General features: G+C 39.6%; 1 protein-coding gene across 1 annotated transcript in view; it reads left to right on the forward strand.

The window, feature by feature from the left end:
• Positions 1 to 14,453, forward strand: part of RGS7 (regulator of G protein signaling 7) — a 495,913-nt gene that overhangs the window by 450,978 nt on the left and 30,482 nt on the right. The window contains 2 exon segments of the mRNA XM_051821475.2: positions 5,684 to 5,758; positions 13,345 to 13,443. Coding sequence (XP_051677435.1) covers positions 5,684 to 5,758; positions 13,345 to 13,443 — 174 coding nt within the window.

The following is a 14,453-nucleotide window of genomic DNA, read 5'->3' on the forward strand; positions in this document are numbered from 1 at the left end:
CAGCTAGGCTGTGAATTGGAACACGTGCATCCCATTGAGAGTACCTGTCTCAGCTCCACTCCCAGTTGCAGCTTCCTGCTAATATGCACCCTGGTGGAAAGCCAATGATGGCTCATGTAGTTGGGTCTCTGCCACTCATGTGGGAGACCTGGACTGAGTTCTTGGCTTCCAACTTCAGCCTGGCTCAGCCTCAGCTGTTGGGGGGCATTTGGGGAGTTAAGTAGCAAATAGGAACATGGTCTCTCTCAAATTTATTTATTTATTTAAATAATATTTATTTATTTATTTAAATAATAATAAATAAATAAGTACACCCCTGTGGCTTTCCCTTATGATTAAAATTAAATCAAAGCTCTTAGCATATTCTATGAATTCCACTACAAGCAGCTTGGGGTCAACACTCCAGGTTGACTTAGTTTGAGTGCCTCCTCTTTGCCACAGCTTTCTTCCTCTGCCCCTTGGACACACAGAATGATTCTTAGCTCACACTGAACTGGAATAACATAGCCAAGAATCTGTCATCAGCAAATGCGACTGAATAAGACTCAAAATTATGAAATATATAGTAAGGGATGATTGGAATGAATTGCAGGGTAATTTCCTCCAACAACTTCCTTTACTTTGTGTGTAGGACTTGATAAGTAGGTGAATCAGGAGGGCTGGAAGGATCCCAGATTGAGCCAATCTAGAAACTCCATGAGAACATACAGGAAACCTTAAATTGGATCTTTCAAAAGAGTATATCCTGAGACTTAGTACTTTAAAATCTATTATAACTTTATGTGAGAAAAAGAGATCATTTCAACTGAGGTATAATAACTAAACTTTGAATTTTAATTGCACTGTTACAAAGAACCTAATCTTTTTCATTAATTTAATTATAATTGAACTAATAACTTTATTAATGTGTGTCTTTATAAACTCTTAATTCTCCCAAAAATCAAACTTTAAAAATTTTTTAAATTTACTTATGTTTTATTTATTTGAAAGAAAGAGAGAGACAGAGATCTCTCATCTACTGGTTCACTTCCCAAATGCCCACAATAACTATGTTGGGCCAAGCTGAAACCAAAATCTGAGAACTGAATCCAGATCTTCCACATGGATGACAAGCATCCAATGGAGCTATCACTTACTGCCTCCCAGGGTGCACACTAGCAGGAAGCTGAAATGGAATCTGAGCTGGGACTAGAACTTGGGTACTCTGATATGCGATGCTCGTGTCCCAAATGGTGCCTTAATGTCTGTGCAAGCACACTCCCCCACAATTTTCAAATAACATCCAAAGCATGCATATTTCTTACAATAAGCTCTATTTGCCAATCTGTCTTACATCTCTACTCAGGTGTCATTTAGGACATATTTACTCAGTGACATGTCAGCTAGAGTGATTAAATTTAAAGAGAGCTGTTCTGTCTGCTCCACTCTGCTGCTCTTCACAGAAGTCTGGAATTGTGCTAAACAGCAAGTTTGCTGTCTGCTACAAGTAACAAAAATGCGTTGTGCCATGGAAAGAACTAAATGGTATTTAGAGTCTCTTAAAAAAAAAAAAACTGTTCATAATGAAAGCAAGAACTCTAAGTTCTGTTTTCCTCCTGGTGAAGACACACAAACACTGTAGCAATAATATTTCTCAATGATTTACTCCTTTTGCTCCTTTGAGAATGAATTTCATGACATTAAAATCTACTTTCTAATAAATAATATAATAATGTTACAACACAGCTTAGGTCTGTGGAAAAGACATTCACTTCTGAATCATTAGGCATGACTTATGACTCTCTTGTAAGCCAATGTAAATAGCATTTTACTATTCCTTAAATTCAACATTACTATGTACTTAATATGTATCCAGTAAATAGTACATATTTGACTTTTCTATGGAGAGCCTGTGTGGCAATGATAATGTTATTATGTTACTTATATCTTACTGGGAAGCAATGTCTAGTTCTTCAGAAAATCTATTTATGTATAACATTTTATGTGGATCTGGTGCCAGCTAGTGGTACCTATTATATATACTTCAAAAAGATAATTGACACTTTTTTAAAAAGAGTCAAGGACAGCATGATCTTATTGGGATAAACAAATGCTCAAAAATATTTATTTGCCTTAACAACATAATGTACATAAAAATGGGTGTTTGGAATATTCTGTTCTTATATAATGCTCCATATCAACTTCTACCTAGTCATTTTGTTCCCATATTGCAATTAATCTTGTGTCTGTTGTCCTACATTGAAAGCTTGCTGCGGTGTAGTTGTTCCTTTATTATCACAAGATCTGACAATTAGGTTCAGAAAGAAATATCTCTTGAATAAATATAATTTTTTTTTTAAAAAAGCGCATTGCCATACTTCATTCTCCACAGTGCCTGACTTCTAAAAGTAGTTGTTCAGGGGTTATCAGCATGAGGCAATGACCTTAACTCATTCAGAAGTGTATTCCATAATTTTGGGCATACATGCTTTTTTAATCTTTAAGAATTGACTTGTTAACTTAGATACTGTAGCTCTGTATAACAATTAGCTGTCCCATGAAACTCTAAATATGACAGGAAGCTGGAGGCTAGTGAGAAGCATCTGAGGTCCAGTTTACTAGTTTAATAATTCATCCATTAGCAACAAATTTTGAACTGGTATGTTTTGCTTTCTAGGGATGGAGGTCAGATTATAAAATGTATCATTACTTACTAACATTTGTTTTTAGAATCAATACTTTCTTGTTGATTTACAGATTAGTGGTATACATAATTGACTCAAGTAGGGATTTCAGATGTCTACTAATGGTACATTAATTGTATTTCTAAGATCATAACTTTGAAATTCGAGGATAAAAATGTACTTTTTTGAGAGTGCTAGTCAGATATGCTCCTATGGGAGAAATTTTTTTCCCATTTCATGCCTTCAATAGTTAACACAATTTCTGAGGTCATTTTTAAATTGTCTCATGGGACATGAAGTAAAATTTACTTAGACTCCAGCTTAGTATGGAAGAAGTTTCAGAGTTCATTTAGTTGAGTTGTGTACAGAAAATAAAGTTTTTGTACTTTGTACAATTGGTCTGTTTTCCTGAGAACCTGCTTGAAGACATGCACTGTGTGCTAACATAATTTAATTCATCAGCTTAAATGTCGTGGTCACTTTTGGATGGATGTTCACACTCAGTTTTCCTCAGCCTTTCCCTGCTGCTCTCCAAGGTTGCTTATAGATAACAGTTTGGGAGAGAGAGAGACTGTGTTTTGCGAATCTTGTGCAAACATCCTTAGACACATTTCAGATCCTTGTTGACTTTAACGTCACCTAGGCCGGCAGGGTCTCTTCCTAGGACTGCTGTAAACCCATCTCATTCTTGTGGCTCTTGTTGCTGGAGGCTGTGTTCCAGGCATCTGTCCCCAGCTTAAAGTCCCTGTGCACTGTGGCAATTGTCCTCACCTCAGGCATCTGCCTGCCTACAGAACCCTTGTGTCCATTACTGTGAGGCATGCCACAAAAATCTGAATGCCTTGCCTGCCACTTTCCTTATGAACAGCAGCTTGATAGTAGAGATCCATGCTAGATAGGATCACATGTGGGATTTCTTCCATGAGTATGGGAATGGCTACCCTTCGGGCTTCCTTATGCTTGCCAGGACATTTGTGTCAATCCCTCCCAATCCTTCTAGAATTTTTTTCCTCGAGGAGAAAAATGAGTAGCTACTAAGCTCTTTGTTTCTCTTTTTCACTGGATCATGAAGGGATGTGCCATCTTCTTCCTGGATATTGTCTCTTAGTCATTCCCCCCTTTAACATAAAGAAGAGAATCTTGATGACCTGTCTTGCCATACTTGACTCCTGATATATCTGTAGGAGAATAAAGAATTTTAGTGTCTCCCTTTGCCCAATGGCTCAGGTTCAGGCATGGAATACTGAAATGAAATATAACAGGAAATGAATACACAATGCTTTAACAATTGCAAACCATTATCTTTGTTACATTTACATCAGTGGTTGTGAAATATGACTGCATATTAAAATCATCAGGGGTCATTTTTTAAAAAAAACTAGTGCCTAGTCAAACCACAGGATAATCAAATCAGAATGTTGGATACCAAGCAACCTGATGTTGGGAGAGTTTAAGCAAATTTCTCAGTGTCAGTAAATAAATCCCACCCAGCTGGGAGCACTCAATTCCTCCTACACTGCCAAGCTGATCACCATGCTTAACCAGTTATTTCTACTTCAGGATGGGCATGCAAGCCAAACATATAATTTATTTAATGTTTATAGTGTAAGGTACAAGTGTGTTCAGTATAAATACCTTTCACATGGAACCTTAGTGAAAAATTTCTGAGATAGTGCTTTCCTTGTTTCTTCTTTAATTGTTAGTTTTGTCAGAATGCCTGTGCTATCAGGAGAGGACTCTTGCATGAAAATATACCCGTGTCATCATAAGGAAAAGAGCTAATCTCCATTGACCACCAGTGGTTGTAGAGAGCTTCTCATTTCTTTGACTACATCAACACTGCCTTTTTACCTCCTCCTAACCCCTTCCCAATTCCACAAGGACTTCCACCTTCAGAGTTTCTCTGCAGTCACATTGAAGAGCATCTAATGCTTTAATTTTCTTGCAATCTTTGGAAAGAAATAGAGAATTTGAGCAGAGATGTGCAACTTGATGCTTTTGGCTAATTCTAGAGATCCCTAAATCCTATACCAACCACATGAAAGTCAGTAAGAAACAAACCGTGTAGCCATCAGTTTCTAACCATGTCTCAGGGAAAAGTGAAGTCCTAAGGTCCTTTCTGGACATAATAAACTGCACAATTTTGAATCTTCTTTCTTCTCCGGTCCCTTATTCATAGTGTCTCCCCACCACTGTCTCTTCTCTCATCTTCTTCCCTCTCCTCCAAATATAGAAGATGCTCATTGCTAATTGTTTCTGTGCAACAGAACAATAATTCTGGCAGAGGAACAGTAATGGGACTCAAGAGATTGTCAGAAAGCCAGAGGTAGACTGCCCATAGCTTTCATGCAATTCCCATTTAAAGGAATTCATCCATCTGAGGGAAAGGAAAAGGAAAAAATTAGATGTTTGTAGGAGGATGCATGGTAGGTTATTACCAGTTTACTTCTTCCTGTTTCTCATTTTAACCAAACTTTACTGCACATTCTGTCTTTGGAAAACAAGCATTCCCAGTCAATGCATATCATAATCACTATAAAGAAAATTCACTCTGGGATTTGAGCTGGTGTGACTCAATGCTATTTTCGTTTTCCTACTTGGGGAAATCAAGCAACCATCTAATAATAGTGTCACAATGCATAAAGAGGGTACATTCTGTAGGAGGCTGTGTGTAGACATCACCAAGGGCTAGCACCCTTGCTGGATGCCCTTGCATTCTCCATGGAGTCAGCAGCTATAAATGTCAACATCCTTTTTTCCCATGCAAAGCCCAAGTATTTCTTTTTCCTGTGTTGTCCAGAAACTATTTGAAAATGATATCTGAAGACTTTTAAATGTGAGGGATGAAAGGGTGTTAGAATTTTATGACTCGCTTGTGCTGACGCAAGCCATTACCTCCCTGGGACTTGCCTTACGTTGGAGTTTGCTTAAGTTCTGGATCGTGAGTCATTAATGAATGTGCTGGTCGGTCAGAACGTTCACACTCAAAGATTCCTTTGTGTCTCTGTTTTCATTTCCAGCCTGGCTGTGTAAATACTACTGAAGTGGACATTAAGAAGTCATCCAGAATGAGAAACCCACACAAAACACGCAAGGTAAAACCAATGTCTGCTGTGCTGATCTTGGTGCTGAGTTGCCCTGTTTATAGAATTTCAGGCACCAGAACATTTTTCTCCCATTTTGTAGAGCACATACGCTCTTCCTGATGTCCTGTCAGCCCCTGTCTGCTCAGGAAATAGCCCTGACCCAATTCTCAAGCTTGTCAGGGTCCCAGGGCAGAACGGAGGTGCTGACTGGCTCTGACAGGAGGAGATGAAAGAAAGGGAGAACTCCCCTCTGTTCTCCACCATGGGGAAGCACATCACCTGCATGTACCCACAGATGAGTGAAAGGAGATGGAGGTCACCCGAGAAACAGTGACACTGATGCAGAACGGACATTTTTAGAACAAAATCTAAGGAAAAACAGTATGAAAACTCTGTCCTCCTTTTAACATCACAATTCTGTGACGTAACCGTAAGATAGGGAGTGTATCTCCTGGCTTCAGATCGGCACAGTGCGCCAGCCATGGCGGCCATTTTGGGGGGTGAACCAACAGAAGGAAGACCTTTCTCTCTGTCTCACTCTCTCTCACTGTCTAACTCTGCCTGTCAAAAAAAAAAAAAAAAAAAAAAAAAAAAAAAAAAAAAAGAGGATAGGTAGTGTATTTCAATGTCTGTTGAAAGAATTCTTTTTTAAAAAGATTTATTTATTTATTTGAAAGACAGAGAGAGTTCTTCTATCCACTGGTTCACTCCCCAAATGGCCACAACTGCCGGAGCTGGGCCAGGCCGAAGCAGAAGCCAGGAGCTTCTTCAGGTCTCCCACATGGGTGCGGGTGCTGAAGCGCTTGGGCCATCTTAGCTGCTTTTCCAGATCATTAGCAGTGAACTGAATCGGAAGTGGAGTAGCTGGAGCTCGAATTGGCACCCATATGGATGCCAGCGCCACAGGCGGCAGGTTTACCCTCTGTGCCACAGGGCCGGCACTGTGAAAGAATTCTTAATTAAAAAAACAAAAAGCAAAAACTTGAGGCCGCTGTTGTGGCATAGCAGGTGAGGCAGCTGCTTGTGATGCCAGCATCGTATATGGGCACTGGTTCGTGTCCCAGCTGCTCCACTTCCAGTCCAGCTTCTTGCTAGTGACCTAGAAAAGCAGCAGCAGATGACCCAGGTGTTTGGACCCCTGCCACCCACGTGGGAGACTCTTATGAAGCTGTTGGCTCCTGGCTTTGGCCTGACTCAGCTCTGGTGGTAGTGGCCACCAAGGGAGTGAACCAGTGGATGGAAAATCTCTCTGTCTCTCTCTCTTTCTCTGTAACTCCGACTTTCAAAATAAAGAAATAAATCTTTAAAAAAACTTCTGAATTCACTTACTTTCAAATATCTTTTTGGAAATGCATGGCGATAGTATCTATATATTTTTAATGATTTATTTGAAAGGCAGAGCAACAGAGAGAAAGGGAGTAACAGAAATCTTTTATTCCCTGGGTCACTCCCCAAATGGCTGCAACAACACAGGACTAGACCAGGCTGAAGCCAGGAGCCAGTAAATCTATGGGTAGCAGTGGCCCAAATACTTGGCCACTTTACACTGCACCCTCTGGCACATAAGCAGGAAGGTGGATTAGAAGCAGAGCAGCTGAGACTCCAACTGGCACTCCACTATGGGATGTCCCCATGCAAGCAGAGCTTAACCCACTAAGCCATAATGCCAGCCCCTCTACATTTTTTAAAGCAACACATGCACATAGAAGGCATGTTTATCATTCATGTACGTATCAGAATGTCTGCCCTCCAGCAGTCACTGAGCACAAAGCAGGTTGGCCCTGTTGGATTAAGGCATGGCATCGCACTCAGTGTCATTTTTTTCTGTGTCTTTTTCCTTATAACCATAACATTACTCCTGAATGTGCCCATACGTTGGGCTAAACTAAAACTGCACATGTTTTTGTAGTCTTATTTGGTGTTCTTTGTCTTCTACCACCAGACTTTGAACATGGCATCGTGTTCAAAGTTCCCAATATAGTCCAGCACCTTTATTATTATTTCTGTTTCAGTTGCAGGCAGTTTTTCTTGATATCATGATAAAGAAGCCCTAGGGAAGTGCCACAGAACACACTCAGATGCAGTGCTCAAAGGCTCTGAGAGACACACGCAAAGGCAGACCAAAGCAGGCCCAGCTGCTGGTCCCTCGTGGGGATGACTGTACTCTCTTCCTTTCACCCTCTGCTCACAGCACATCCTGTGTACCCTGGGAACTAGCTTGGCCAGAAAGAATTCAAAAAGGCTGCCGGCTTGCCAAGTGGATGAAGTCACCATCTCACTATTTTCTGAGTTGTTGAGAGGTATTCTTCAGAATACCTTATTGTGTGTGGTGTTTGCCAGAATGCATACTGTCTCAGACATGCTGTGATTGAGAGAAATGCATGGATTAACAACATAGACCTTAAACCTGATAAAGAGATCATTCACGCCCTGTTAGTAACTGTAACCCGTACCAATATCTTACCTGTTCTGCTTCTAACATCCTTCTTTTACAAAGTGTGGAAAGCTTTCATTTAGTGCTACCCTTTACATACCATCCACACGCACTTAATGATGGAAACACAGGAGGCACTACAAGGTGAAGTGCTGTAAAGAGAACCATGAGTTCTAGTCCAGTTTGTCTGCGATGTAGCCTAATTTCCTGTGCCTCAATAATAGTAGGAAAACAAGGCTAAATTAACCAGAGGAAGATAAGGTTCTGGAAAAAAAAATCACACAGCAAGTAGCAGGCATACCCTCTTTTTCCACAATTGAAAAAAGACAAATCTCGCCTATTGATAAATAACAACTTCTGGGAGTCAGAAATGTTGAATTTGCTAGACTCTGCGCTGGTAACAATGGTTTCCTTACATGAAAGCATATCGACTGATTCGTCTTTTAGAATTATCACCAATGATGCTTTAACTCATATTTGCTTAGGAACTGTTTATTCCATTCAGTCAGCAAAATTGATGAAGCTAAACTGTACACCAGACATGTACTGGTCTTCAAGTATTTCCCAGTAAATAGAACCCAACCCAAGTCCAATAAGGGTGCAGACATTGAACAAGGAGCCTGCGTGTGTGTTGAATTATATTATTATGTTAAGCTCTATGTGTTAGTCTGCTCTGGCAGCCAATCACCAGTTACCACGGAACGGGTGGCTTAAACAAGAGGAATGTATTAACTCACAGTTCTAGAGACTGAAGGCCATGATCAAGGTGCTGGTGAATATACTTCCTGGTGATGGCTCTCTTTCTGACTGTGTTCTCCCTGCCTTTCTGCTGAGTGTACACAAAGGCAGTGAAAGAGCTGCAGGGTCTTTCGCTCTTCCTTGGAGGACACCAGTTCTCTGAGATGAGGTTCCCACTCTTGTGATCTCACTCAACCTTTGCCACTTCCTCACTGGTCCTATCTGCAGATAACACTGGGGGTTAGGGTTTCAACATAGTAAGGTGGTGGAAACCAAATTCAGTACATAACCTGTTCTAAAGGAAATTTTAAAAGTATGTGATTCTAAGGGGTCTCGACATTTTATCAGTGAATAAGTTGACAGCAAGCAAGTGTTTAACCATCCTCGGAAACTTCCACAACTCTGTACCTGTGGAACAGGCTCTGTATCTAGTTGTGGACTATAGACAGACACAGTCAAGATCACCGACTGCATCTGGAAGCTGCATTTGCTTTCCACTGTAACTGGGCCATCTCCTGTGCCCACTGTCTTCGCTATGTGATTGCCCTGAAGCCTGCACTGTGTTGGGTGGAACCCCTGGACGATTTTTTTCTTTGAAAATAGAAGCTGTCTTTAGTAGAGAGCTGCTTTCATTTCTTTGGGAACTACTAGCAATATTTATTGTGATTATACAAGGGAACTTCAAAAAGTTTCTGGAAAATTAAATTAAAAGATGCTTATTTTGGTGCAAAATATTTTTAAAATCAATGTATATCGCAAACGGATGAATCTGGAAAACATCACATTTAGTGAAATAACCGAATCCCAAAGGGACAAACACCATATGTTCTCCCTGAGCTGTGATAACTAATAGAGCACCTACAAGGAAATCTGTAGCAGTGAAATTGACACTTTGCAAAGCAGTAACTTGAACAGCCAGCCCTTGTCGAGGGACGTTTTGTTTTTTTTTTTTTCTTCTTCTTAATGGAGAATGGAGAGGGAGGAGAAGGTGGGGTGGAAATGGGGGTGGGAGGGCAGGTATGATGGGAAGAATCACTATATTCCTAAAGTTGTACTTAGGAAATCTTTACTCATTAAATAAATGACTTCTTTGGGAAAAAAAGGAATCAAGGCAAAAAAATCATTATATAGCTTTTTTATAATATATATTTTCCATGAATTTTTGAAGACATTTTATGTCATAACAAGAATAAAGGACCCAGTAAATTTTTTTCATTTTTTTTATTTAATAAATGTGAATTTACAGTAAATTCCTAAAGTAACCATCTAGCTGAGTTATTTTACATTTCATTTTAGGATGTTTTATTCTTTAGTTTCAAACATGTTTATCAAAAATATGTAAAAAGAAAGCTTAGATGTATGGCTGAATTTACATATTTTTAAGGATTTTAGAATTAGTTTTTTTTCTTTTTTCTTTTATGACAGGTAGAGTGGACAGTGAGAGAGAGAGACAGAGAGAAAGGTCTTCCATTGCCGTTGGTTCACCCTCCAATGGCCTCCGTGGTCAGCGTACCGCGCTAATCCGAAGGCAGGAGCCAGGTGCTTCTCCTGGTCTCCCATGGGGTGCAGGGTCCAAGCACTTGGGCCATCCTCCACTGCACTCCCTGGCCACAGCAGAGAGCTGGCCTGGAAGAGGGGCAACCGGGACAGGATCAGGCGCCCCGACCGGGACTAGAACTTAGTGTGCCGGTGCCGCAAGGCGGAGGATTAGCCTAGCGAGCCGCAGCGCCAGCAGAATTAGTTTTAAAACCTTTTCAATTTTAATGTACTTTGCTAAAATAGAAGAAAGTAGGTAAAAATGAATTCCCTCAGGTCTCTATGAAAGAATGCTAGTGCAGCATAGCCAGAAGAAAGTTAGCCTAACCTGGAAAAGGTTTAAGGGTCCCTACATGTCTGATGTTCTTCAGTCTGACAATGAAACTTGTATTGTAATAGATTGTACATTAGCCAGGGTTCTCCAAAATGGAACTACTAGGATATATGTGTGTGTGTGTGTGTGTGTGTGTACATTTATGAATGTACATTTAAAATGTACCACATTTTTAAAGGAATTCTGCTTCTATTTTACATTCAAGTAATATTTTATAGCAATTCCTTGTGGATGCTGATAAGAAGACTAATCGAATAATCTTTGAGTTACCTTTCTGAACATACACACACACAAAGAAACAGAAGAAGAAAGAGATTTTAAGGAATTCTCACAAAATTCTGGAGGTTTGGTGAGACCAAATCTGATAATGCAGACTACAGGCTGGAGAAGCAAGGTAGAGACGGAGCTTAAATTCAAGAGGAATCTGAAGGCAGGATTCCATCTTGCCCAGGGGATCTCAGGTTTAGTTTTCTGTCTGTTGAGACCTTCAACTGATTGGATGAGGCCCATCCTCTTTCTGGTGGACAGTCTGCTTTACTGAGAGTCCCCTGTTTTAAGTGCTAATCTCATCCAGAAAACACCTTCAGACAAAGAATCCAGAGTAGTGTTTGACTACGTATCTGGGCATCATGGCCCAACAAGGGGGACACATAAATTCAGCCATCGCAAGCTGGCTCCTTCTATGTACCAGTAGCTGTAGGTGTCCTGGAACACCAAACCTGAGGAAAGTGACATAAGCATTTGAGTGTGTGTGTGTGTGTGTGTGTGTGACTGAGCTCACACTTTGGATTGCCTTCTTTAACCTCAGAACTCACCTTGAAAATAACAGTAAACTCCTGTCTTGTTCTTCTTCCATCGCCTTCATGTGCATGTTATAACACTTAATCTCACAGGTAGAGTGTTAGTGAACAGCTACGATACGAAGCCTGTGAGAACAATTAGCAAATGCATGAATGGATGTCTAGTTTTCCTGCTAGTGGTTACTTCTTTTTCTACATAAAAGCCTTAACAGTTCCTCACTTTCGTATGCAATATATGTAAATTTTAATTTTAATGCATTACGTACCAGAGCTAACCACTAGGTTTTAGGATTTTAGGGTTCAAAGAAGGAGAGGAGGCAGCTAGTTAAAGTAGAGAAGACTTTATTTTGGAGGTGACAGAAGGGTGGGTAAACAGTGGGGTTGAGCCTGCCTGGACAGATGGCAGGGCTTTGAAACTAGGCTTCATTCTCTGAGCAGCAGGCAGAGCACCACATGGACTCTGACAAGGTGGGTGGTGAGCACACAGAAACGCTCTTACAATGCATTGTCTCAGCAGTTTGGAGTGTCCCCAGGAGTGGGGCTTTCCAGAGCAATAAATATTCCTCTAGTCTTTATCTACTGACACCCAGTTTCATCAGGCCCAGTTTTCTCAGATAACTACTCATAATCATAGAGAAACAAAACCATGTTTCAAGGAAGGGGTTTCAGAAAGTTTCAGGCAACAGAAACTGCTCAAACTACACTGAATAAAGAGGAGAATTTTCTGGTTCATGAAACCTGGAATTCTTTTTTTTTTTTTTTTAAGATTATTTATTTGAAAGTCAGAGTTACACATGGAGAGAAGGAGAGGCAGAGAGAGAGAAGAGAGAGAGAGAGAGGTCTTCTATCTGCTAGTTCACTCCCCAATTTGCTATAACAGCTGGAGCTGCGCTGATCTGAAGCCAGGAGCTTCTTCCAGGTCTCCCATGGGGGTGCAGGGGCCCAACAACCTGGGCCATCTTCCACTACTTTCCCAGGCCATAGCAGAGAGCTGGATCAGAAGAGGAGCAGCCAGGTCTTGAACTGGTGCCAGCATTGCAGATGGCGGCTTTACCCGCTATGCCACCGTGCCAGCCCCATCATTGGTATTCTTGATGCCCTGGTATCTTTAGCATAAGATTCACACGTGAGCTTTAAATTCCCTATTCATAGGAGAGTTGAATGTCTTGACTTTGCTTTTTTTCTTATCCAGCCCAACTGTTGTGGCCACTCGGGAAGTGAATCAGCAGATGGAAGAACTCTCTCTCCGTCTCTCCCTCTCTTTGTCACACTGCCTTTCAAATAAATAAAATGAATCTTAAAAAAAAGAAAGAAACCAAATCAGCAGATTCCTTAGCTTACTTGCTCTTCTTACTACTCCATTCTATTCTATGGAAAAATCAGGCCACTTTTAGTCTTCCTCCCCGTGATTACATTTTTATCCTATTCTATAACCATACTCATTAAATGTTACTTAGTGTTGCCATTCCCCACCTTAGTACTCTCAGCCTCCAGATTTTATCACAATCACCAATCTCCCTACCTGTTCTCAATTATTTTGTCAAGTTAATAATCTTGCCACGTTTTTAAAGGAATTCTGCTTCTATTTTACATTCATGTAATATTTGATAGCAATTCCTTGTGGAGGCTGATAAGAAGCCTAATCGAATAATCTTTGAGTTACCTTACTGAACATAGAATAGAAATTTAGTTTTAAGAAAGTCTGTGAATATAAATGAAATTTTGTCCTGACTTTTTTTTTGTTTTGTTATAGTCTGTCTATGGTTTACAAAACGATATTAGAAGCCACAGTCCCACTCACACTCCCACACCAGAAACTAAACCTCCAACAGAAGATGAGTTAAATCAACAGGTGAGTCAATCCATAAAATGATTTTTTGAAGTTTTACAGAGTAATAACTTCAAAGGCAGATGGTGGACATCAGTAGCGGTTATTTTAAAAGATTACTTGTATGGGCAGTTGTTTCATATAGAACATTTATAATTATGAAGCTATCTAATTATAAGGTATGTAGTCACTTGAAAATGTAGCAATACTTGGGAATGGTTTTCAAAACTTTTCAGTCTATTATGTCCCTAAATCCTTTCTCTTTCTCTTCTAACCAATTTTTAAAAATGATGTATACTGATTTATAGATGCTTCCATCATCAATAGTTATTTTGTACTCCAGAACTCGGTCTTAAAAGATGAGAGAAGAAGTGACAGTATTTCCCAAATCTGGTGAAGTAACATGACTGTGATGAAAACATACTTATTCTTTCTTCTACAGTACTGATTTCTCCAAACTCTTGAGGTTTCCCCATATCAACACTGATGAATATAGCTTATCTTTCACTGGTTGATAGAATTTTGGCTCTAAGAAATATTTCAAAGCAAAGAATAATGTTTCATATCAAATAATAGTTATAACTCTTGGTTGATAGTCATGGAGTTTTTTCCCTCATTTATTCTTTAGACCTAATATTTTGTTATAATATGGTTTTTAGTAATATAATATATACTTCTCTAGTACATTTATAATCATTACGAAGGAAAAGTTTTTAATTAAAGTTTGCTGTGTGTGTTTACATTCATGAATATTTGTAATGAGTTGGTAAAATGATTCATAAAACACATGTCATTAGTGATTTCTGGGGATAATATTAGGAGTAGGATTTATTTTTAAAATTATAGTAACAAATAAAAAGCATTTATTTTCTGAATTACGTATTTGTGGGAAAAATGTGATTCTGGATTTGGTTGTTCACCATGAAACAAATGTTTAAATTTTCCATAACACTTTTAAAATGAAGTTACATTTTGGTAAAGTAAGACAGCATATTCAAACTCATTGCTGTTCTAAAAATGATGCTGGTTATGTT

Source organism: Oryctolagus cuniculus, chromosome 13 (genome assembly GCF_964237555.1).
Source record: "Oryctolagus cuniculus chromosome 13, mOryCun1.1, whole genome shotgun sequence".
Taxonomy (NCBI): domain Eukaryota; kingdom Metazoa; phylum Chordata; class Mammalia; order Lagomorpha; family Leporidae; genus Oryctolagus; species Oryctolagus cuniculus.